We start from the raw sequence: 26,327 nt of genomic DNA, 5'->3' as shown, positions 1-26,327 counted from the left end.
TACATTTACATTACTAACACCAGCTACCTTAGCACAGTGACAGAACTGAAACGGTCACTTCTGCATCGAAAACAAGCAAAGAGTTAACACTTTCTCCTCTTGCATTAAAGCCATGAGTGTTTAAGACAGTTCCATCAATTTCAAGCCGCAATGACAAATGCTAGCTCCTGGCACAAGTGTGGTTGAAAACAGTCTAGCCTTAGACTCAATGCAGCCATGATGGGAAATAAATTAAATCACAAGAATAACCTCCAGACTCACCAATGCTACAAGCCTTCACATGCCGGCTGTCTTAAGCTTACACAATGCACTTGCTGAATGCCAAAATAAAATTCTAGACAATCAAATCAAAGTCATTAGTGCAGCACGAATAGTTCCCAGCTCCAACAGGCAAAGCAGCAAACCTGTGTTACAATTTTCTATTTGAGTGGCAGTATCACAGGCCCCTGAATCAAATGCAAAGGTGCAATCAGCCCAACAGCAACTAAATGGAGAACAAAATATGTTCTGTACAAAAATCAAGATTGGGGAGCTGGAACCAACTTGCATTATGAAGTTAGATGAAGAATCAACTGCTGCCCTCAACAGCAAGTCTGGAAGTGCTTTACTGAGGAAGACACTGTGTCAAAGAATTATTTGACACTTCGTGTCAAAGAAGGGGCGGCATGGTAGCACAGTGGTTAGCACTGCTGCTTCACAGCTCCAGGGACCTGGATTTGATTCCTGGCTTGGGTCACTGTCTGCGTGGAGTTTGCACATTCTCTTCATGTCTGTGTGGGTTTCCTCTGGTGCTCCGGTTTCCTCCCACAGTCCAACAATGCACGGGTTAGGTTGATTGGACATGCTAAAAATTGCCCCATAGTATCCTGAGATGCGTAGGTTAAAGGTATTAGCAAGTAAACGTGTAGGGATATGGGGATAGGGTCTGGGTGGGATTGTGATCAGTGCAGACTCAATGGGCCAGATGACCTCTTTCTGCACTGTAGGGTTTCTGTGATTCTATGAATTATATTATTCCAACATGTGCAGAGGAATTTCAGGATTCACATTTATCAGCAGTTGTACACAGACTATAACCAGTATACCCAGACTATAACCTAAACTCAATGCTCCTAAGGCAGGCAATGGCCTAGTGGGGTATTATTGCTAGACTATTAATCCAGAAACTCAGCTAATCTTCTGGGAACACAGATTTGAATTCCACCACGGTAGATGGTGGATTTTGAATTCAATAAAACATCTCTGGAATTAAGAATCTACTGATGACCATGAAACCATTGCTGATCATCAGAAAAACCCATCTGGTTCACTAATAGCCTTTAGGGAAGGAAATCTGTTGTCCTTACCTGCTCTGCCTACACGTGACTCCAGAGCCACAGCAATGTGGTTGACTCTCAAATGCCCTATGAACAAGAGCAACTAGGAATGGGCAAATAAATGCTGGCCAGCCAGTGATGCCATGTCCCACGAATGAATAAAAAAAACTATTTTTGGACAGAAAAGTCCAGATTGAGTCATGCAGAATATACCTATGGATGCTGGGAATAAATATAAGCGGCTTGAAATGTACAATCCTTGCTTAAAAGCACAGGTCTGCTTTGAAATAACTTATTTTGTATCTTAGGATGTGCATTGGATTTTGATTTTTGACTTAATCTAATCTTACATCAAGGCTGATTGGTATCCTTCCATCTGCGAGAGATGGAATAGGAGCAGGCCATTTAGCCCCTCAAGCATGTTCCACCATTTAACTAGATCATGGGTGATCTTCTTCCTTAACACCATTTTCCTGCATTAGTCCCACATCCCGTGATGTCTTAGCATCTAGAAATCTATCAACTTCCGAACAAACTCAATGACCTCACAGCCCTCTGGGAAAGTGGTGCCATAGATTCACCACTGTGACTGAAGGAATTCCTCCTTGCCCACATTCTCAATGAGAGATGTCTTATTCGGAAATTCTGTCCCCTGGTACTGACTGATACTAATCAGCAGCAGTCCTGGTCCGAGCCTGTCAGGCCTGCATGAATTTGGCACATTTCAGTGAGATCACCTTCGAAACCAAGCGAGTCGAACCTTTTCATTCAGGACAGGAAGCCACATCTGCATATTTTTCTCAGTCAAAGAGTGAGCTCATAAGCAAATTTTAGATCAGGTTTGGCACAAACTGAATTTCAAAAATAAAACTGAGGTTAAGGAAAGAAATAATTGCTGAGCAAAGTAGAGCATTGATAGGAAGGTGAGAGGGCAAGTGTATGTGGGGGTGGGGGTGGGTGAGGTGAGGAGAAATTTCTTCACCCAGAGGGTGGTGAATGTGTGAAATTCACAACTACAGAAAGTAGTTGAAGCCAAAGCGTTGTCTGCTTTCAAGATGAAGTTAGATATAGCTGTTGAGGCTAAAGGGATATGGGGGAAGAGGGGGAAATCAGGATATTGAATTCAGTGATCAGACATGATCAAAATGAACGGCAGAGCAGGGCTCAAAGAGCCAAATGGCCTACTTCTGCTCCTAGTTTCTATGTGTGTGTCAGAAACTTGACTGTGCACAAGGCAGACTCAAACTTGCCTCCACACAGACTCTCCCACATACTTACCAAATACCTGTCGCTTGTTCTCATCTGCTACATTTTTAAACAAGCCAATTCTGAATAGTCAAAGCGAGCAAAATTTATTTATTAGTCACAAGTAGGCTTACATTAACACTGCAATAGAGTTACTGTGAAAACCCCCTAGTCACCACACTCTGGCGCCTGTTCGGGTACACTGAGGGAGAATTCACTATGGCCAATGCACCCAAGCAGCACTTCTTTTGGACCATGGGAGGAAACCAGAGCACCCAGATGAAACCCACACAGACACAGAGAATGTGCAGACTCCACACAGACAGTGACCCAAGCCAGGAATCGAACCTGGGTCCCTGGCATAGTGCTAACTACTATGCCACACCTTTGTCTGCCACAAGTGAAGTTTTCTCTCGCCAACAGGCCAGGATGGCCTCTGCTGACTGTTTACAACACTGGCTTTTGCTTTAGAGCTCCTGAAACCATGTCATCTTGATGGTAAATCTGTCATCAACTGGTATCGCTATTTGCATCAGTTGTCACCAACTTATTGTGACTGGTTTTGAGGACTTTCAATCACAGCTTTGGGCACTCTGCTAACCTCTTGTCATCGGCCACTTCCCGGCATAGCACAAACTTGGGGATGTAGCCAGCTTCCAGACTGTGCAAATGCACGAAACCTCTGCTGTTCAATCAGTGCAAACATGTTCAGCAAAGGCTGCTTCCTTGGTCTGTCCATGTGAAGCAGAGGATGTTACATAGCCACCACAGATGGAAGTTATTGAGTCCCCGTTGCCCAGACTTCACCACCAGACAGCAAGGTATGCTGAAGATACAGGCCTTGAAGAAAAGTATCTTGGTCAGTCTGTTGTTTTCCTATGCTCATTGCTAATCAGCAAAAGTTGGTGGTTGCCTTCACAATGCATGTGCTTCAGCCAAGATACAGCACATAAATAGGCCATTTTACCCAACCAATCTTTCCCACTCCACATTAGTCTCCTCATATCCTTCTATTCATTTCTCATTTATCTAGCTATTCTGTAAATGCATCAATATTATTTGCCTCAATGATTCCTTGCGATAGCAAATTAACATTCCTACCACTCTGGGTAAAGAAGTTCCCCTCCTCAATTGGACTTATTGGTGACTAATATAAATTTATTCCCCCCCCCCCCCCCCCCCGCCCGCCCTCAGCTTTGGTCTCCAATTCCCTTATCCAGTTTCCCTTGGGGTGGGCAAGGATAAAGCTAAAAGTTAATTCATTAATCACAAATAAGGCTTACATTAACGCTGCAATGAAGTTACTCTGAAATTCCTCTAGTTGCCTGTTCGGGTCAATGCACCTAACCAGCATGTCTTTCAGATTTAGATTGTGGGGGGAGACCAGAGCACCCGGAGGAAACCCACGCAGACACTGGGAGATTAGCAGGGTAAATGTGGGTTATGGGAATAGGGCCATGGGGGGATTGTGGTTGGTACAGACTTGATGGGCTGAATGGCCTCCTTCTGTACTGTGGCAAACGCCACACAGGCAGCAATCCAAGCTGAGAATCGAACCCAGGTCCCTGGCACTGTGAGGCAGCAGTGCTCATCACCGTGCCACCTGCTAAGACGATAGTCATACACGGTGCTGCTTCAACTCAGAATCTGGGCAGAATGATTCCAGCTGCCATCATCCTAGTCTGAACAGACCCAAGCTATTTCTTTGTTTTTAAATACAAAGCTGAACAGCTCTAAAGGAACATTTTGACTTTTAATCTCCCAAAAGCAATCAGTAATGAAACTCACCTACTGCAGGGGACTGGAAGGGTGGAACCGTGCTGAAAATTGGCAGCATAATTTGACAACAGCCTCTGTGCCAAGCAGCTAATCCGTGCCAGCATGAAATCCACTGTTGAGATGGCGCCAATGATGTGCGAGAAAGAAGCTGTACACGAAGTCAAACTGGTTCTTTCAGCACAGTTCACACCTCCCTGAAGCAGTGCAGTCAAAGCATTCGCACCCACACAGGATGGAGACCTTTAATTGGAATAGCGTGATCTCTTCCAGAATTCCATAACGGTCATGCTTGCCAAATTTCAAGAGACAGGATAGAGGTCAGGCAGGAGTCAGCAAAAACAGGATAAGCTTTATATGCAGGATAGGTTAAAGCAGCAAAGCTTTGAATGATTGTGTGTTTATGCTAACTGGACAATGAGATGGTGTACTGGAGAACATTTGAGTAATGAGCCCCTTGAAAATTGTACCAGGCCCAGAAGATCCTCAGGTTCATATTACCCAGTGGACGCCAAAAACTCTCCAAACACCAAACTCTGGTGTCACAGTGCTCAACACTGCTGCCCCTCAGCACCAGTGACCTGGGTTCAATTCTAGCCTTGGGTGACTGGGTGAAGTTTGCACATTCACCCAGTGTCTGTGTGGATATTCCCCCATTTGCTGAGGTTCCTCCCACAGTTCAAAGATGTGCAGGTTAGGTGGATTGGCCATGGCAAATGCATGAGTTGCAGGGATAGGGGAAGAGGGCCCAAGTAAGACGCTCTGTCTATGTTTATTTATTAGTGTCACAATTAGGCTCATATTAACACCGCAATGAAGTTACTGTGAAAATCCCTTAGTCGCCACACTCTGGTACCTGTTCAGGTACAATGAAGGAGAATTTAGCATGGCCAATGCATCTAACCAGTCTTTCAGACCGTGGGAGGAAACCACAGCACCCGGAGGAAACTGAAGCAGACACAGGGAGAACCTGCAAACTCCACACAGTGACCCAAGTCAGGAATCAAACCCAGATCCCTGGCGCTGTGAGGTAGCAGTGCTAGCCACTGTGCCATCCCAATTCGGAGAACTGGTGCAAACTCAATAGGCTAAATGGCCTCTTTCTACATTCTAGGGATCATATGATTAAACATACATTTCAGTGTTCACTAGATTTACTTTGTCTCCTGGCTACCTCAAGTTAATATGCCTGGGGCCGGTGAACCAGGAGGGATGGGGGAGGTCTTTACAGGTAATTAAATCTTAAAGGTACAGAATGTGAGTGGAGAGAGGGCCAAGCTTTTTGTCTGTATCTTTACGACTTGATTACCTGTAAAAACTCGCATTCCAACCATTACCTTGTAAATTGAGTTTGTGTCTGTACATGCCCTGTTTGTGAACACAACTCTTCACTTACCTGAAGGAACGAGACTCCGAAAGCTTGTGCTGCCAAATAAACCTGTTGGATTTTAACCTGATGCTGTGAGACTTCTTACTGTGCTTACCCCAGTCCAACACCGGCAACTCACATTATTGCCAGATGATCCACAGGTTTCAAAAATATGCCAGAATTCCTGGGGTGACTTTGCTCATCCTTGGCTTCCTGGCAGATCACTGTGCTATGCTTTGGTGTGCGATCATATTCACACTTTAACGATTGCCACATAACTGTGCAAAGTTTATTTTTGGAATTAAGGACAGGGGTAATTCTTGCCTGCTCAAACAGGTGCAGGGGGACAGGGATGCACTGAATCAGAAAAAGACAACGGATCTCATTAACTGGTCGTTACTTTTCACATGCCCCGACAGAGCTGCTGTGTCCTCCCAGAACATTCATTCACATTCCCTTCCAACTACTCACACAATGTGGCAAAGCCACATTAAAAGTTCCCACTACAATAGAAGCTACAAACAATGGACTTTGAACAGGAAAGTTTTTGCTTGCTGCAAAAAAAACTATAGATGAAGGGAATGTTCACGGCTTGAACATTCAAACCAACCAGTTTACACATCTGGCTGCCTGTTAATTGATAGTGTGGAGGCTATGGCACCAGGGTAGAACGCCAGATGCCACGAGTTAAAATTCCACTCCGTCCTTAAATTCAATCAAATCTGCTTGCGTGTTACCAATGGCCCATAAAAACTGCGGACTGTCCCTGCAAAACCTTCCTTCAGAAATATTACATCTTTCACTGTGACAATCACAGCAATACCAGAAATCAGACACAGATTTCCCTGAACTTAAAGTAATCATATTATAAACAATCTTTAATCCTTTTTGTATGAATGAACAGCATCTACTGTCAATACAAAAAAAAGAACCTTATATGAAGCTGAGAGAATATGTTATTCTTGGGCCAAGAACACATCTGATCTGAGGTCAGATACTATTTAAAAGCCACTCAAGTTTGCCTTTTAGGTTCTTTCAAACTCTTCTATTCACAGGACTTCAGTCTTTGCTGCTTCCAACAAAGTCCAGACTCTCTCTCACCAAGTGACCACAGACCCTTCGACTTCAGCAGGATTTATTTTGATACTCGGGAATTGTTCTACAGAGGATCACAGTCAGGAGGCAGCTTCAACGGAGCTGGCCCCAGGCAGAAAACCGGTCAGTCGACAACTTAGAGTCTCTTACATTTGCATACAAGTCATGGCAGGACGAGGCTATGTCAAGATACCCTGCCACGGCAAACAGGACACATTCATGAGTCATCAGTGCAAGATTTACATCCAAGATATACACACTCCGCATGTATCAACAAGCACAGGCGTCAGAAGAATGGAAAAAAGTGTTTTAAATTCTGTCAAGTGAAGGTAGGCAGAAAATCAACTCAAGGGATTCTAGACTGATGTAAAGGAAAGATCAAATGCAGTACGAAATATTGTGACGCTAGTCCTGTTGTAACCTTGATGATATCATCCAATGGATACCACTGGTGTAGGGTGAGTAAAAGATAATAAAAATAGATTCATAGACTGGAATTACCCCTCAATTGTCAAAGTCAGCAAACATTAAGTTTTTTTAAGTTTATTTATTACTGTCACAATGGTTGTTACATTAACACTGCAATGAAGTTACCTGTTCGGGTACACCGAGGAAGAATTTAGCATGGCCAATGTACCTAACCAGCGTGCCTTTCGGATTCTGGGAGGAAACAGGAGCACTCGGAGGAAACCCATGCAGACACGGGGAGAACATGCAGATGCCGCACAGTCACCCAAACCGGGAATTGAACCCAGGTTCCTGGTGCTGTGAGGCATTAGTGCTAACCACTGTGCCATCCTTTATTAAAATAATTTATTTAATTCCATTCCCGCAAAAGGGTAGGTTGGAAGAATCTATCACCTGAAAGAGCAATCGAATCACTAACCAGTCTTCTCGCCATGCAACTACAACAGGCGTAACACCCATTCCCCATTCTCATTGCAACTTTCTCTGTTGGTTTCACATCACAGCAGCAGCGCAACTGTATTTGTATAGCACCTTTCACACACAACATACATCCCAAAGTACTTTGAAGCCAGTGAAGTAATTTGAAGTGTAATCATTCTTCTAATATCTGAAGTGCAGCAATTTGTGCACAGCAAGTTCCCACAAACAGCAATTTGATACATCTATGCATCAGATTCAGTGGAATTGATTTAGGGATTAAAATTGGCTGGGATACCAGAGATAACCCCCTTGCACTTCCCAAAATAATGCCATGGGAACTTTTATGGCCACCTAAGGGAGCAAAACACCTTAGTATAATGCCCCCTCTGACAACACATTGTGCCCTCAGTCCCATACTGAGTTATCAGCCTGTGTTTTTCTGCTCAAGCTTTTGGAGCAGTGTGTTATTTCCAGAAGAAATTAGATACAGCTCTTGGGGCTATTTGGTGATCAACCATGATCAAAAATGGATGATGGAGCAAGCTTGAAGGGCTGAATGGCCTACTACCGGTTCTATTTTCTATGGTTCCATGAACACAACCATCTGACTCAGCAGCGAGTGTATTACCAACTGAGTTACAATTGAAAATATGCAAAGGTCCGGCTTGATCCTTCACTGGAAGGGAGCATCCACCCCAGGAGTCCACTCTCCTCCCTGCCCAATAGACGGAACCACCGTACTGCCAAGAGTGAAGGTAAAGCTACTGCTAACATTCAGAAGCTGAGCAGTCAGCCCAGACCGCATTGTGTTGTTTACGAATTGCTGCCAAACATTAATTGTACCCCAATTTTCCATTTCAAAGCTGTGCTTCAGTGGCAGAAGCTTGGAGTACAAGCCCCATTCCAGAACCTGCAGCACAATTTACCATGTCACCCCTGTGCTTCGTTGGGACGCTGCAGTCCTGTTGGAGATCCTATCTTCCAAAAGAAACATCAAATGATGACTGAATGGCTTAACTCATGGGGATAGGAAAGATGACACAGTGGTTAGCACTACTGCCTCACAGCGCCAGGGACCTGGGTTCAATTTCAGCCTTGGATGATTGCCTGCGTGGATTTTGCAAATTGTCCATGTTTCTGCATGGGTTTCCTCTGGATGCTCCGATTTCCTCCCATAGTCCAAGGATGTGTGGGTTAGGTGGACTGGCCGTGCTAAATTGCCCCTTAGTTTCCTAAGATATGTCGGTCAGATGGATTAGCCATGGGATTGGGTGGTTGGTGGGCCAAGGTAAGATGCTCTATCAGAGTGTAGGTGCGGACCTGATGGACCAAATGGCCTCCTTCAACACTAAGGATTCTATGATCCCCAGCATTTCTTCAAAGAGTGTGGACATTTTCCAGTGTTGCACATAATTGCTGTCTGCAAACTGCTGTGTTTCATATATTAAGTCACTCACTACACTTCAAAGAGCACTTAATTGGCTACAGTTCAGGTTGAAGCATTCTGACTGTAGAAATGCTGGCCTTTTTCACATCAGAAATCCTCCTTTCTTTGTGTTTCTGCTGTAAGTGCAATTTACCCCAATCAAAATACTGGACAGATTCTAAAAGCATGCAAGAAATGGCCATGACAATATGTTCTGGATATTTTCTCCTTCCAACAGCATACTGATTAATGGACTTGTGCAAAATTAATGTGTTATCTTTCAACATACCAGTTTTAAACTGGTTAGCAAGCATTACAATAGCACAAGGAATGCTATGGAAACCAATGCTCTGCAAGAGGAAATTAAATTCCAGACAGGTCTTCAAATGGGCAATTGGAACTGGAATATACAGCCCTTTGCAGTCAGACTGTAAAATATTAATTGATTTAACTTGTGACAGAATGTGGATTTTAACCAGAGGGAAAGCTAGACAAACACACAAGGGAGCAAGGAGTGAAAAACTGCTGATGGGGGATAGTTAAAGGTAAAGTCGCCATAGTCCCAGATGACATAGGGATTACGAGCAGAAGTAGGCAAATTCAGCCCTTTGAGCCTGCTCCACCATTCAATCAGATCACGGCGGATCTTTCCCTAGTCTCAAATCCACCTCATCTGCTCCCCCTATTCTTTTTTATTAAAATTATCTATCTCCTTGAAACCATTCAACAGTTCAGACACTGCATTATGGGGCAGCCAGTTCCACAAATTCACCACCCATTTCCAGAAGTAGTTCCTCCTCATCTCAGGTTTAAATCTACCACCTCTCAGCCTATATCTGTGACCATAAGTTGTTCTCCCCTTTGGTGGTGGTGGGTGGGTGGGTGAGTGGGGAGGGGGGGTGGAAGAGACAGCAAGAGAGAGAACTGACTGATGGTGATATAACACTACACCTGAGGCAAGGGACGAAGTTGACAAGGTGAGATTCATAAATAACCTGTTATTCAGGATAGGGTTAGGTGAGATGTGAGAGGAGGCTCAGATCACAAAAATTAGTCAGGTCAAATGACCAGTATCACTGTAGTAAATACTATGCAATATATGCATTACAAAACTCAGCAGCAGGTCTGCTGCACATGACTGCAGGATCATTTTAGAGTGGAATTTTGAGGGTCCATGTTAAAGTAATCTTATAATGTCAACAGCCCTCGAGTTCAGCAGATGGTTAATAGGACGGCCTCAGTGTCAGGAACATAGGTTCGACTCCTGGCTTAGGTCACTATCTGTGTACAGTCTGCATGTTTTCCCCATGTCTATGTGGCTTTTCTCCAGGTGCGCTAATTTCCCCCCAACGTAGTGGTTAGGTGCATTGGCCATGCTAAATTCTCCCTCAGTGTACCCAAACAGGCACCAGAGTGTGACGACTAGGGGATTTTCACAGTAACGTCATTGCAGTGTTAATGTCAGCCTACTCGTAACACTAATAAATAAACTTTGATGGTTAAACAAGATCAGCCTTGTTAATTGGAGTAAGCAAAGTTAGTCAACTCTGTCTCGGGTGGAATGTGTGTGTGTTTACACTTGTATTAAACGGCGGGTCATTTTACTCTGCTTTTGACCACAAGCCTTGTTGGGGGTGGAGGCACCACATTACAACTTGAAGCAACAGCAAATTAAAGGCAATATAACATGTGTTTCTCTAAAGTAGCATTTAAAAAGAATGTGAATTAGAGCTCTGAACAGAAAATAGGCAAAAGTGGGTGAAGTTCCCACCCAGTAATAATTTTAGCAACTTGGCACATGCCAAACAATTCTTCTTCTGTAAAGCTATTTTAAAGTTGGCATTAATTATGCCATTTCCCTCGTCTCAACATCCTGAGCTGAAGATGTGCTGACTGGGCAGGGAATGGATCTACAAGATTCACTGCAGAAATTCACCAAAGATCCTTCGACAGCACTTTCCAAACCAATGACTGCTTCCATTTAGAAGTCTGACAACACCAGGTTTTAGTCCAACCTATTTATAAAACCTGGTGTTGTCAGACTTTTTACTGTGTTTACGCCAGTCCAACGCCGGCATACCCACATCATGTCCATTTAGAAGGACAAGGGAAGCAGATACATGGGAACACCACCACCTGCGAGTTCCCCTCCAAGCCATCCTGACTTGGAAATATATCACCGTTCCTTCACAGTCGCTAGGTCAAAATCCTGGAATTACCTCCTTGATGGTCAACCCAGAGCACATGGACTGCAGTGATTAAAGAAGGCAGTTCACCAATACCTTCTCAAGGGCAACTAGGATTGGGCAACAAATGCTGGCCAACCAGCGATGCCCATGTCCCACACATGAATAAAAAAACTCCCTCCCTGTCATCTTCAGCCAAAATACAGATAGAATCCACAGCAAAACAAACTACAAAGGAGATGAGACCCAACTGCTATTAGGCACAGAGGAAGTCCATCATCCGATTGGCAACAGGATTGATTTTACCCACCCTGATTCACTTCAGTTTCTTTGATAACATTGGACAGAGGTTGGCAGCACCACTAGCAATTGCTGATGCACTCTTGCACGATTCTGAAGAAATTCTACAAAAAGAACGAGTTTTCATAACAATGTGGTTTGAGATTAAATGGGGCAATCAGGGGAAACTGAATCCATTAAGAGGTGCTGAATCTCTCCACTCATCAAAAACATACAATTCTTCAATCAGTAAAGGGTCCCTACATCACAACAGTGAATACACTTCAAAAAGGTACCTCAAATTAGCTGTAAAGTCCTTTCTGCTGTCCTGAGCAGGAAAAGGTGCTATATAAATGCAAGTTCTTTCTTTGTGTCTAGACTTAACATTCAAGCATGTACAGTTAATTGAGAACACTTCGCATGTTTTACAAACTCCTAATTGAACTAAGCACTCAAGTTATTGAATCAACTGTAGTCTGGATAGGCGTAATTGGATCTTCAGATTCTGACACTGTTTAAGAGTAGCAGATTATACACAGTAAATCACCTAAAGTTAAAATTGAGGTATCACATTCCCAATATTATAACTTTGGGAGATTGAATGGGTGAGTTGAAGGTCGAAACAAAGAAAACATGCATTCATATAGTACCTTTTAGGATGACAGGTTATTCCAAGGTACTTTATAATCAGTGAAGTATTTTCGAAGTATGGTCACCATTCCAATACTGCAACCAATTTGTATGTAACAAGCTCTCAAACAACAACACGATAATGACCAGATAGTTTTATGAAGTTGATTGAGGGGTACATGTTGGCCAGAACATCAGGGAGAACTCTGCTGCTCATCGCTGAAATGGTCGTGGCAAGAATTACTCAAAAGGGACAGGTGGAGCCTTAGTTTAATATCTCATTTCAAAAATGACTCTTAAAGAGTGTCAGAATCAGTCAGTGCAGCGCTCCATGAATACAGCACTTTTGATTTTAAAAGTTCCATTGGGGAGTGAAAAGTATTGTTTCTTGTGCTGTATAAACAAGCATACCATACATTGAGCATAGTCGGGAGGAGGAAAAGAGAGGGTGCAGAGTATAGTGTTAAAGTCTAGCTAGGATGTAAAGATAGATCAACTTAATGAGGTTGGTCCATTCAAACATTTGATGGAAAACCTAAACAGAATGATATCCAAATCACGCAGTCTGCTTCACATCTCCCTGTAAGGCTCATTGTTGGACTCATGCTGTCGTTGGACTGGGGTAAACACAATAAAGTCTCACAACGCCAGGTTAAAGCCCAACAGGGTTTATTTGGTGGCACAGCTACTAGCTTTCGGAGTGCTGCCCCTTCATCAGCTTGTCTCACAGCTTCAGCAGATGTCATGTTTTAAAGTGATTATCTGAATGAATGAAACAAAGTGTTTTACCCCTTCTCAGTAATGAATGGTCCATTGTCCAATCAGATATGTGTTAATTACATCACAATAGTCAACCCTCTTCAGTGTGGACACTGTCACACCACAGTAGCCATCAGTGACACTCCATTTCACTGTTTAAGGTGATCAAACACACTGACCAAAGCAGACCCAGCCTCTCTCCTACCCCCACACTGCATCAACTCTCACCAATGTTTGCTGACCCTCCAATTTATTCACTGATAATTTGCTAAAGGACAGGGGTTAAAATAGATGCACTAGGAGAGGCCTGCAATAAAGAGTTGCTAACACTTTGAGCTAACTGTCAGTGGTTAGCACTGCTACCTCTCAGCGCCAGGGACCCAGGTTCAATTCTCAGCTTGAGTCACTGTGTGCAGTCAACACATTCTCTCCCCATCTGCGTGGGTTTTCTCCCACAGTCCGAAAGATATGCTGGTTAGGTGCAGTGGCCATGCTAAATTCTCCATCAGTGTACTCAAACAGGTATCTGAGTGTGGCGACTTGGGGATTTTCACAGCAACTTAATTGCACTGTTAATGTAAGCCTACTCATGACACTAATAAAGCCTATTAATCCAGAAATTCAGTTAATGTTCTGGGGAATGCGAGTTCAAATCTCACCATGTCAGCTGGCAGAATTTAAATTAAATTTTAAAAACCTGGAATTAAGAATCTACTGATGACCATGAAACCAGCCAATTGTTGGAGAAAACGATCTGGTTCACTAATGCCCTTTAGGGAAGGAAATCTGCTGTCCTTATCCGGTCTGGCCTACATGCGACTCCAGAGCCACAGCAATGTGGTTGACTGTCAACTGCCCTCTGAAATGGCTTAGCAAGCCACTCAATTCAAGGGAATTAGGGATGGATTATAATAAATACTGGCCAGCCAGCGACAGTCATATCTCACAAATGAATAAAAAAACTTTAAACTTTAGTTTAACTTCAAGTTACACTGATAACATCCAGCAAATCAGACTCAGTAACCGTATCTGTCTACCCATACCAATCTCTCAGAACAATTAATCTCACTTTAGATACAGGCGACTGAAAGCTTTACTCTCCACCCAAATACACACATTTTTGACATTCTAATTCCTAGGTAGTTATGACTCCACAACGAACAATCCACCACTTAGCTAGCGAAAGAGAGACAAACGATAATTTGTACTGGTACACTTTTTTTAAAAAAAAGTTACCTAAAAGCCCTGACAGATGGCCATGCATTAAATCAATTGTGTCCCTCTCTCCAGGGTGTTCTAACATCTACTGTCAGAATTCTCCCCATGGTTATTGGACTATTTCTAAAAAAGTTGATCCAGACAAACATGTTTTTAAAAAAAGTCCAAATACAGTGCAACCTCCAGCTTCTTGGATCTAAGATGCCTAAAAACATATACTTTATTCTGGATTAAGTTTGTATTCAGAGGATCCCTACAAGAGAAGGAGGCGGCGATTCAGCCCATCGAGTCTTACACCAATAACAATCCCACTCGGGCCGTATCCCATAAATTTACCCCCAAATAACTCCCCTAACCCACACCAGCTTTAGTAGCGCGATGCGTAAAACAAAAGTTTCTACATATAGATGCAAAGTAACAAGAAAAAGTTACAATGACTGTGGAAACGGTTACATTATATCCCGTTATCACTGAGTCTGGAACTAGAATTTCACTGGAATCAGGAAGCTTATTCTCTCGGGATTAAAAGTTATCCCCAAAAAACCCTCACAGACACAAAAAGATACAAACAGAAAGAGACTTTTTTTTAGCCGCAGACAAGCTTCTTGGAGGCCAGGGTCAGAGCAGAGGCCGCCCCGGGATTGGGGGGCAAATCTGGCCGGTGTGGGGTGGGCAGGCAAATCCAGCCGGAGGATGGGGGCAAATCTTACCTTGGTTACAGAAAAGTCCCATCACTTTGGCCAGGAACATCCCCATCTTCCTCCGTCCCCCTGTCGATGCTGTTGGCTGTCCCGGAGACCCGAACAAAAGAGAAAAAGGAAAAACAAAGCCAAGGACTGAAGGGATCTGCTGCCCACACAAGTCTCTCGGTTCCACCAACTCCAGCACTCTGAGGCCTAGACCAAAACCGAGAGGAATTAATCCCCCCAATCCGCCGGGCTTTATTTCAAACCGATGCTGAGGGAGACAAGCGGCCCACCGAGGTTGGGGCACCTTCCAGAGGATTTTTATTTTTAAAAAAATAACCCCTCTGACTTGTTTTGTCTCGGAGAAAGAGTGGAAGTGTGCCACTGTTGGGCCTGATGAATTCTCTCAGAGATGGGCTGTGGGCCCTGGCAGTGCCTGCAACCCCCCTCACTCTCTCACTAATTCTCTGCCGCTCTCAGACGGTCACTGGCAGAACCCGCTGCTCCCCCACCTCTATATAAGCCCTTCTGACCCCGCCTACCGGCCCTATCCACCAATCAACAACCATCAACACCTATCTCGTCATCAACAAACCCCACCCCCCTCCCCCTTAGTGACCAGATCAAAACTTGTTGGCTGTCATTTTATGAATGTTTCTCATTCTCATCGGGAGCATCAGGCACAGTCCCCAGACAGAAAAATAACCCCTCACTAAAGTGCCCTCCTTTACAACTATAGAACCTCAGGGGTCCAACCACAGCATCTCAGGGATACAACTACAGCATCTCAGGGGTACAACTACAGAACCTCAGGGGTACAACTATAGAACCTCAAGGGTACAACTACAACATCTCAGGGATACAACCACAGCATCTCAGGGATACAACTACAGCATCTCAGGGGTACAACTACAGAACCTCAGGGGTACAACTATAGAACCTCAAGGGTACAACTACAACATCTCAGGGGTACAACTATAGAACCTCAAGGGTACAACTACAACATCTCAGGGGTACAACTACAGAACCTCAGGAGTACAACTATAGAACCTCAAGGGTACAACTACAACATCTCAGGGATACAACCACAGCATCTCAGGGGTACAACTACAGCATCTCAGGGGTATAACTACAGAACCTCAGGGGTACAACTACAGAACCTCAGGGGTACATCTACAGCACCTCTGGGGTACAACTCCAGTGTCTCAGGGGTACAACTACAGCACCTCTGGGGTACAACTCCAGCGTCTCAGGGGTACAACTCCAGTGTCTCAGGGGTACAACTATAGAACCTCAGGGGTACAACTATAGAACCTTAAGGGTACAGCTACAGCATCTCAGGGGTACAACTATAGCATCCCATTGGATACAACTTCAGCACTTCAGGGTACAACTACAGCACCTCAGGAGTACAAATACAGCAACAAAAACAGAAAATGCTGGAAAATCTCAGTCTAGGGAAGCACGGTGGCACAATGGTTAGCACTGCTCCCCCACAGCAGGGACCCGGGTTCAATTCCTGGCTTAGATCACTGGGTCTGTGTTCTTCCCGTGCCTGCATGGGCTTCCTCAGGGTGCTTCGGTTTCCTCTTACAGTCCAAAAGACGTGCTGGTTAGGTGCATTGGCCGCGCTAAATTCTCCCTCAGTGTGCCCGAATAGGCACCAGAATGTGGCAACTGGGGGCTTTTCACAGCAACTTCATTGCAGTGTTAATGTAAGCCTGCTTGTGACTAATAAATAAGTTTTACTTTAGGTCTGACAGCATCTGTGGAGAGAGAATAGAGTAATGAATTGATGTTATTTTCATTGAATGATATGAAAAATAGGAGGCATGATGCAGTCTGTGCTGGCCCCTCTGAAAAAACTATCCAATTAGTCACACACCATGTTTTTTCCCATAGTTCTGCAAAACTCTTTCCCTTTAATAATTATTCCAATACCTTAAAACAGTTGTTGAATTTGCTTCAGTGTGATTGAGATCTACAGAGCAGAAGGAAGCCATTTGGCCCATTTTGTCTACATCGACTCTCTGACAGAGTATCTTACCCTGGTCCTTTCCCCTGTCCTATCCTTGAAACCCCAAACATTTACCATGGCTAACCCATTTAACCTACAAATCTTGGAACATAAAAGGGCAGTTTAGCATGGTCAACCCATCTACCTGCACATCTTTCGGTCTGTGGGAGGAAACCGGAGCACCCGGAGGAAACCCATGCAGACATGGGGGAAACATGAAAACTCCACAGAGTCACCTACAACCAGGGTCAAACCCAGGTTCCTGATGTTGTGGTGCAGCAGTTTAAGTTTTTACGTTTATTTGTTCGTGTCACAAGTAGGCTTACATTAACACTGCAATGGAAGTTATTGTGAAAATTCCCTAGTCGCCACACTCTGGCTCCTGTTCGGGTACACAGAGAGAGAATTTAGCATGGCCGTTGCACCTAACCGGCACATCTTTTGGATCGTGGGACAAAACTGAAGCACCCGGAGGAAACCCACACGACTCAGGGAGAACGAACAGACACTGCACAGACAGTGACCCAAGGTTGGAATTGAACCCAGGTCCCTGACACCTAGTTACTGACTGTCCAGCCATTAGAAACAATTTTTCGTTACGTACTCTATCAAAACCATTCACAATTTTTGACACATTTATTAAATTAAACTCTTCTGTTATAAGGAGAGTACTACAGCACCAGTTTATCTCGTCTTTCTGTGTAACTGAAGTCCCACATCTGTCACAGTAAAGTGTCATGATGTTGTCACCTGGTGTTGTCAGACTTTTTACACAGTAAAGTGTTCCATTTGAAAGCGTACTTGAAAGCACACACTCCTTATTTGGAATACAGGTGATTGCTCCAGCGTACCATCCCTTCTTATACTTCAGTGATTCACATTCAGTCCTTCCAGGTAATTTACTGTCATTCTGCCAACAGACTTCTTCACACTTCACTGAAGTTTATCACTAGACCTGTTGGATAGGACTGGTTTTGTTTTGTTTCCTGGTATAATGTTATGTGAAACATCCAACCAGCTCCTCAAATGGGAATTTAGTTACACCTACAAATGGAAAACCCCCTCCAAAGTATTCTAATTTCAGCTCAGTGTGTTCATTCCTTTCACGTTCAGCATTGATGCATCAGAGGGTTTCACATTGCAAAATAGATAAATGGATGGGAGGCCATTCTGTCCTTAACATCCCATCCTTACACAAGACTTAGTTTCACCACCACCCTCCTCCCATCAACATCAACCTGAGTCTCTTGCTTTATCCAGGGGACCATGCCAAATAGGCTTACTTCCTGATAGTTAAAAGAAAGGAAACCATTTGCATTTATATAGCCCCTTTCATGACTGATGTCCCAGAATACTTGTGGGTCACTACTCTTTAAAGTGCAATCAGTGTTATAAAGAAGGAAACATGGGAGGTAATTTGTACTCAGCAAGATCCCACAGACTCTGATGTTATATTTGGCCAAATTATGTTCTTATCTTCTTGTCATAATTGATTATAGTGATACTGGTGGCGGAATATCGACCAGGACACAAGGTTTATATTTTAAAGTTTATTTACTAGTCACAAGTAGACTTACATTCACACTATAATGAAGTTACTGTGAAAATCCCCTAGCCGCCACACTCTGGCACCTGTTTGGGTACACTGAGGGAGAATTTTAGCATGGCCAAGCCACCTTTCCTGCACATCTTTGGATTGTGGGAGGAAACCAGAGCACCTGGAGAAAACCTACGCAGAATGGGGAGAACGTGCAGACTCCACACAGACAGTTACCAAACCAGGAATTGAACCCAGGCCCCTGGCACTGCGAGGCAGAAGTGCTAACCACTGTGTCACCGTATTTCAAGGAAGAAAATTCCCTGACTCTTCTACAAATAGGAGACAAAAAAGTGCTGGGAGGCATCTGATGTCCACTGGGGAGGCCAGACTGAATCTAATTTCAATGTCTTATCCAAATAGCAGCACCTCTGACAATGCAACACTTCCTTAGTACTAGGCTGTCAGTCTAGATATCATAGAATCCCTACAGTGCAGAAGGAGGCCATTCAGCCCATCAAGCCTTCACTGACAATAATCCCACCCATGTCCTATCCCCAAAACTCCTCGTATTTACCCTACTAATCCCCCTAACCCTAAAAGGCAGTTTAGCATGCCAACCAACATAACTTGCACATCTTTGGAGTGTTTAAGTATTAAAAAGTTTTATTTATTAGTGTCACAGATAGGCTTACATTAATACTGCAGTGAAGTCACTGTGAAAATCCCTTAGTCATGAACAAAGGAAATGAAATCAAGAAACCTAAATATGATAGGAAGAATGATTGTGAATGAGAGGTGGGATTTTTGCAGGAACAATTCTAGTCCGGTGTTCGTTGTGTTTAGCAGAATAGTAACTGATGAGTCACAGTGAGGAGGAAAGATAAACCACATCAACAAGCCTGTCTCTGTGAACTTTCTATTAGATCATTCGGTTTCCTCTTTGAGGTAGGAGTCACCTGTGCCCACGAGCTCTGGGCTTTCTGTTGCAGTTGTACAAATGTGACTGTGCTGAGTGACTGCACTGGCTCTCAGCAGAAGTTTACATTAGCAACTTTTTCAGTTTGTATTCCGAGAGACTGGCGCTCACATGCTGACACTGTGTTTGATAAATGTGAGGTTTCGGATTGAACTGCCACACTAACAGGGTGAACAGTGGGAGCCAGTCCATGGCCATCTGAAATAGATGAATGCCAGAGTCACCATGCCTTCACAATGCCTGCTAAAATTGTGTGGACCTGAATATCTGCAGGTCAGACGCATCAGGATAATTACCAGGAAATTCCTGCAGATAAATGTTTAGTTTATTTATAAGTGCCACAAGCAGGCTTACGTGAACACTGCAATAAAGTTACTGTGAAAAATCCCTGAGTTGCCACGTGCTGGGTACACTGAGGCAGAATTTAGCATGGCCGATGCGTGTAATCAGCATGTCTTTCAGATTGTGGGAGAAAACCAGAGCACCTGGAGGAAACCCATGTAGACATGGGGAGAATGTGCAGACTCCGCACAGTCAGTGGCCCGAAGTTGGAATTGAACCCACATCCCTGACACTGTGAGGCAGAGTGCTAACCACAAGTATCACAACCATAAGTATCACAACTGAACCCTACCAGCACATTTGACAGCTATGGGCAGATGGATAAGCTGGGTACGAAGGCATATGGAATACTTGCCTCTTTTAGCTGAGTCACAGAACATAAGTGCAGGGAGGTTAAGGTAGAACTGTATAGAACATTGGTTCGGCCACAGCTTGGGCGCTGTGTTCAGTTTTGTTCGCCACACTATAGGAAGATGTGATTGCACTAGAAAGGGTGCAGAGCAGATTCACCAGGCTGTTGCCTGGGCTGGAGCTTTTCAGCTATGAACACAGGCTAGTTAGGCTGGGGTTGTTTACCTTAGAGCAAAGAAGGCTGAGGGGGTATCTGGTCAAGGTGTATAAAATTAAGAGGGACATAGATCAGGCAAATAGGAATTAATTTTTCCCTTTAGTAAAATAGTCAATAACCAGGGGGTTATTGGGTTAGAGGCTGGAGATTCGGCGGGGATTTGAGGAAAATATTTTTCACCCAGAGGATGGTAGGAATCTGGAACCTGAATGGGGAGCAGAGGAGAGAACCCTCACGACATTTAGGAAGCATTTAGATGAGAACTTGAAATGGGATAGCATACAAGGCTATGGACCAAGTGCTGGAAAATGGGATTAGAATAGATAGGTGCTTGATGGTTGGCACAGACATGATGGGCCAAAGAGCCTCCTTCTGTGGTGTAAAACTCTGTGGCATGTTTTCCTCTGCATCAAGAGGTTCTGGTTTCAAGTCCCATTCCAAGAAATTGATTGCAAAATATCAAGACTGATGCTGAAGTGTAGCATTTCACTGTTGAAGGAGCCAACTTTCAGATGAGATGTTAAACTGAGGCTCCATCTGCTTCTCTGGTGGATATAAGAGACCCCGTGGCATTACTTCCAAGAAGAAGAGGGGGTATTTATTTAAACCAGAGGTTAAATGAGAAATATTTAGCCCTGAATCAGAGGGGAGGGATATAATGGACAAAGAGCCATGGACAGTAAGGCCTTGAAGATCTCAATGGTCTTATTTAAATAAGGTGCCAAGTCTCCTCCCCATCAAGTTGGCCAGAGGGATGGAGCACAAACAGAGGATCACAACTGGGGCAGCTGGAAAGTGTGTATATGTTTAAAGATGGATCTCGCTTGATTTGATTTGATTTGTTATTGTCACATGCATTGGAATACAGTGAAAAGTATTGTTTCTTTTGCGCTATACAGACAAAGCATGCTGTTCATTGAGTACATAGTAAAGAAGAGGGTGCAGAATATAATGTTACAGTCATAGCTAGGGTGTAGAGAAAAGTCAACTTAATATAAGGTAGGTCCGAGCAAAAGTCTGATGGCAGCAGGGACAAAGCTGTTCTTGTGTCAGTTGGTACATGTCTTCAGATTTCTGTATCTTTTTCCTGATGGAAGAAGGTGGAAGAGAGAATGACTGGGGTGAGTGGGGTCCATAATTATGTTGGCTGCTTTTCTGAGGCAGCAGGAAGTGTAGACAGAGTCAATGGATGGGAGGCTGGTTTGCATGATGAACTGGGCTTCATCATAGGACCATAGTGCAGAAGGAGGCTATTCAGTCCATCAAATCTGCACCAACAAGAATCCCACCTACAGCCAGTCCCCAGTACCCCATGCATTTACCCTAGCTATTACCCCTGACACCAAGGATCAATTTAGCATGGCCAATCCACCTAACCAGCATATCTTTGGGAGGAAACTGGAGCACCCGGAGGAAACCGATGCAGACACTAGGAGAAAGTGCAAGCTCAACACAGACAATGACCCAAGCTGGGAATCGAACCTAGTCCCTGCCCTGTGAGGCAGCAGTGCTGACCACTGAGCCACCGAGTTGCCCCACCATTCACGACCCTATAGTTCCTTGTGATCTTTGGGCAGAGCAGGAGGCATGCCAAGCAATGATACAACCAGAAGGAATGCTTGCTATGATGAATCTGTAAAAGTTGGTGACAATTGTAGCAGACTTGCCGAATTTCCTAAGCCTTCTAAAAAAGTAGAGGTGTTGGTGGGCTTTCGCAACTATAGCATCAGTGTGGAGGGACCAGGACAGGTTGTTGGTGATCTGGGCACCTAGAAACTTGAAGCTCTCGACCATTTCCACTTCGTCCCTGTAGCTGCAGACAGGAGCATGTCCTTTACTACACTTCCTGAAGTCGATGGCTATCTCTTTCGTTTTACTGAAATTGAGGCAGAGATTATTGTTCCTCATTTTGGTGGATTCTGCTGACCTGCTTCATGGAGTAGCTGAATAAGAGGTGTACCAGGAGGCAAACAGGAGCAGTGAGGGTGAGTGACCTCTGCAATTTTAAATTTCCAACGGACAGGGGGAAAACTCAAGCCCCATCCCCTGGGAGCGTGGGTGAGAGGACACTACATTCACATTGAGGGGCACCACAAGATTTTTTGACTTGATTTGAATTGATTTATTATTGTCAAATGTATTAACATACAGTGAAAAGTATTGTTTCTTGCGCACTTCACAGACAAAGCATACCATTCTTATAGAAGGGAATGAGAGAGTGCATAATGCAGTGTTCCAGTCATAGCTTGAGTGTAAAGAAAGGTCAACTTAAGAACATAAGAACTAGGAGCAGGAGTAGGTCATCTGGCCTCTCGACCCTGCTCCGCCATTCAACAAGATCATAGCTGATCTTTTTGTGGACTCAGCTCCACTTATCTGCCTGCTCACCACAACCCTTAATTCCGTTACTGTTCAAAAATTTATCTATCCTTGCCTTAAAAACATTAGTGAGGTAGCCTCAGCTGCTTCACTGGGCAGGGAATTCCACAGATTTACAACCCTTTGAGAGAAGAAATTCCTCCTCAACTCAGTCCTAAATCTGCTTCTCCTTATCTTGAGGCTATGCCCCTAGTTCTAGTTTCACCCATCAGTGGAAACAACTTCCTTGCTTCAATCTTATCTATTCCCTTCATAATCTTATGTGTTTCTATAAGATCTCCCCCTCATTCTTCTGAATTCCAATGAATATAGCTCCAGTCTACTCGGTCTCTCCACATAAGCCAACCCTCTCAAATCCAGAATCAACCTAGTGAATCTCCTCTACATCCCCTCCAGTGCCAGTATATCCTTTCTCAAGAAAGGAAACCAAAACTGTACTCAGTACTCCAGGCATGGCCTCACCAGCACCTTATACAGCTGCAACATAATCTCACTGTTTTTAAATTCCATTCCTCTAGCAATGAAGGACAAAATTCCATTTGCCTTCTTAATTACCTGCTGCACCTGCAAACCAACTCCTTGAGATTCCTGCACAAGGACACCCGGGTCCCTCTGCACAGCAGCATGCTGCAACTTTTTACCATTTAAATAATAGTCCATTTTGCTGTTATTCTTACCAAAATGGATGACCTCACCTTTACCAACATTGTATTCCGTGCCAGACCCTCACCCCCTCACTTAGATTATCTATATCCATTTAGTAGACTTTCAGCGTCTTTTGCTCTTCTACTCATCTTAGTGTCATTTGCAAATATTGAAACATTACACTTGGTCCCCAACTCCAAATCATCAATGTAAGTTGTAAACAACTGCTGTCTCAACACTGATCCCTAAGGCACACCACTAGTCATTGATCACCAACCAGAAAACCACCCATTTACCCCCACTCTTTGCTTTCTATTAGTTAACCAATCCTCTATCCATGCAAATACATTACCCATAACATTGTGCACCTTTATCTTATGTAGCAGTCTTTGGTGCGGCACTTTGTCAAATGTCTTCTGGAAATCCAGATACACCACACCCACAGGTTCCCCATTGTCCACTGCACAACTTAATGCAAGGTAAGTCCTCTCAAAAGTCTGAGAGCAGCAGAGAAGAAGCTGTTCTTGAATTGGTTGGTATGTGAGCTCAGACGTTTGTATCTTTTTCTTGAAGGAGGAAGGAGGAAGGTGGAAGAGAGAATGCCCCGGGTGCGCGGAATCCTTCAGTATGCAGGATGCTTTGCTGAGACAGCGGAAAGTGTAGACAGAGTCAACGGGTGGGAGGCTGGTTTGCCTGATGGTTTGGGCTACATTCACGGCTGAAGAAGAGGAGCAGTAAGGGTATCTTTTACCAGCTCCACAATAGTGAAAATGCTTCCTGGCCCTCAACACAGCAACATGCAGGGCCTGTGGAGACAGAAAGAGCATCCTGTATGTTGACCTCTCCTTAACCTTGCAGAGTTCCAGTTGAACAAAAGAAATGACGTAAAACTTCCTCGCTGTTATTATATTTCTGTGTTATTGAAGACGTGGTTCCACTGCATAAGCATGCTGTTTGTGCCAAGTCTAGCCCTGCCGATATTTTACAGGAAATAGCTTCTCGGCTGTAATGTGAATAACAGTCTTCACATCTCAATGGCCGTGGAATGGGGGTTGGGAGAATAAATGTAGACAAACCATGGGAATTTTTTGAAAAGTTGGATAACTCCCTGGAACACTGAATTGTGATACTGAGCTACACAGACCAGGATATTTCCTTAAAATTTGAGCCTGTACTGAGGATGCTGATTATATACAAATTACTGCACAGAAACAGGCCATTCGACTTAATTGGTCTGTGACAATGCTTATGCTCCACACAAGCTTTCTCCAAACCATCTTAACCTTATCCTGTCAACATTATCATAGACCCATAGAATCCCTGGAGTGGAGAAGGAGGCTATTCGGCCCATCGAGTCTGCATTGACTCTTCGACAGAGCATGCCAACCAGACCCTATCCCCGTAACCCAATGTATTTACCCCACTAATCCCCCAAACCTATACATCTGGGGATGCTCAGGGGCAATTTAGCATGGCCAATTTTTGGACTGTGAGAGAAAACCAGAGCACCCGAAGGAAATCTGCACAGACACAGGGAGAGATCCCACACAGACAGTCACCCAAGGCTGGAGTGGACCAACCCTGGCCTTTTCCATAGCCATAAGGAGCTGTTGTCAGGCTAATCAGGGTCAATGTGGGACTTCCATCCCTCTCTGGGGAGGAAGACCTGCCCCTTGGGAGCTGTCAGCCTATCTGATTGGCCAGCCAGTCCATCAATTTTGACACCCAAGGCCAGAATTGAACGAGGCTCACTGGAGCTGTAAGGCAGCAGTGCTAACCACTGAGCCACAGTGCCGCCAATCTTTTACATTAACTCCAGTTTGTTGCGCTATGTTCATATTCCTCTGTTCCCTTACTGTCCAAAACTCTACCAATCCCAGTCCTGAGTACATTCAACAGCTGAGCAATCTGCAGCTCTCTGGGGGTAGAGAATTTCAAAAGTTCACAATCCTTTGAGTGATGAAATGGGTCTCACTTCGAAATGGCTGACCCCTCATCCTTAACCTATGACTCTCAGTTCTGGACTCCTATCCAGGGGAAACAGTGGTACAGGTGTGGCTTCACAGCAGCTCGGCACTAAGGCAGAAGTCCATGGTATGCGGTTAGGGAAATGGCTGCTTACAATTTGATGATTTTGATTTTTTGATTTTGATTTACTATTCTCACATGTATTAGTATACAGTGAAAAGTATTGTTTCTTGGGTGCTATACAAAGCATACCGCTCATAGAGAAGGGAACGGGAGAGTGCAGAATGTAGTTTTACAGTCATAGCGAGGGTGTAGAGAAAGATCAACTTAATGTGAGGTAGATCCATTCATAAGTCTAATGGCAGCAGGGAAGAAGCTTTTCTTGAGTCAGTTGGTACGTGAGCTCAGAATTTTGTATCTCTTCCTCAATGGAAGAAGGTGAAAGAGAGAATGTCCAGGGTGTGTGGGGTCTTTAATTATGCTGGCTGCTTTGCCGAGTCAGCAGGAAGTGTAGACAGAGTCAATGGGTGGGAGGCTGGTTTGTGTGATGGATACAGTGCCCCTTCCATTGTTTGTTTCTGATACCGGAGTTGAGGGGATTGAGCTATGAGGAGAGGCTGAATAAACTGGGCTTGTACTCGTTAGAGTTTAGAAGAATGAGGGGAGATCTCATTGAGACGTATAAGATGATGAATGGGATGGATAGGATAGAGGTGGAAAGACTCTTCCCGCTCAAAAAAGACAGTAGGACTAGGGGGCACAGCCTCAAGATAAAGGGGGGGCAGTTCAGAACGGAGTTGAGGAGGAACTTCTTCACTCAAAGGGTGGTGAATCTCTGGAATTCTCTGCCCGTTGAAGTGGTGGAGGCTGCCTCGTTAAATATATTTAAGACGCGGGTTGATGGGTTTTTGATAGGAGAGGGGATTAAGGGTTATGGGGAGAGGGCGGGAAAGTGGAACTGAGCAGCGACAGATCAGCCATGATCTTATTGAATGGCGGGGCAGGCTCGAAGGGCTGGA

At 44.2% G+C, this 26,327-nt stretch overlaps 1 protein-coding gene across 1 annotated transcript in view; it reads right to left on the bottom strand.

The window, feature by feature from the left end:
• Positions 1-15,269, bottom strand: part of LOC145359304 (ADP-ribosylation factor-like protein 5B) — a 40,308-nt gene extending 25,039 nt beyond the window's left edge. Inside the window, exon 1 of the mRNA XM_080213882.1 lies at positions 14,898-15,269. Within this exon, the coding sequence (XP_080070008.1) occupies positions 14,898-14,943 (46 nt within the window). The 5' untranslated portion in view covers positions 14,944-15,269. The remainder of the gene's footprint in view (positions 1-14,897) is intronic.
• Between the last annotated feature and the right edge of the window lie 11,058 nt (positions 15,270-26,327).

This window comes from Carcharhinus amblyrhynchos, chromosome 27 (assembly GCF_965287045.1).
Source record: "Carcharhinus amblyrhynchos chromosome 27, sCarAmb.v2.hapA, whole genome shotgun sequence".
Taxonomy (NCBI): domain Eukaryota; kingdom Metazoa; phylum Chordata; class Chondrichthyes; order Carcharhiniformes; family Carcharhinidae; genus Carcharhinus; species Carcharhinus amblyrhynchos.
This window is presented reverse-complemented; position numbering and strand designations above follow the sequence as displayed.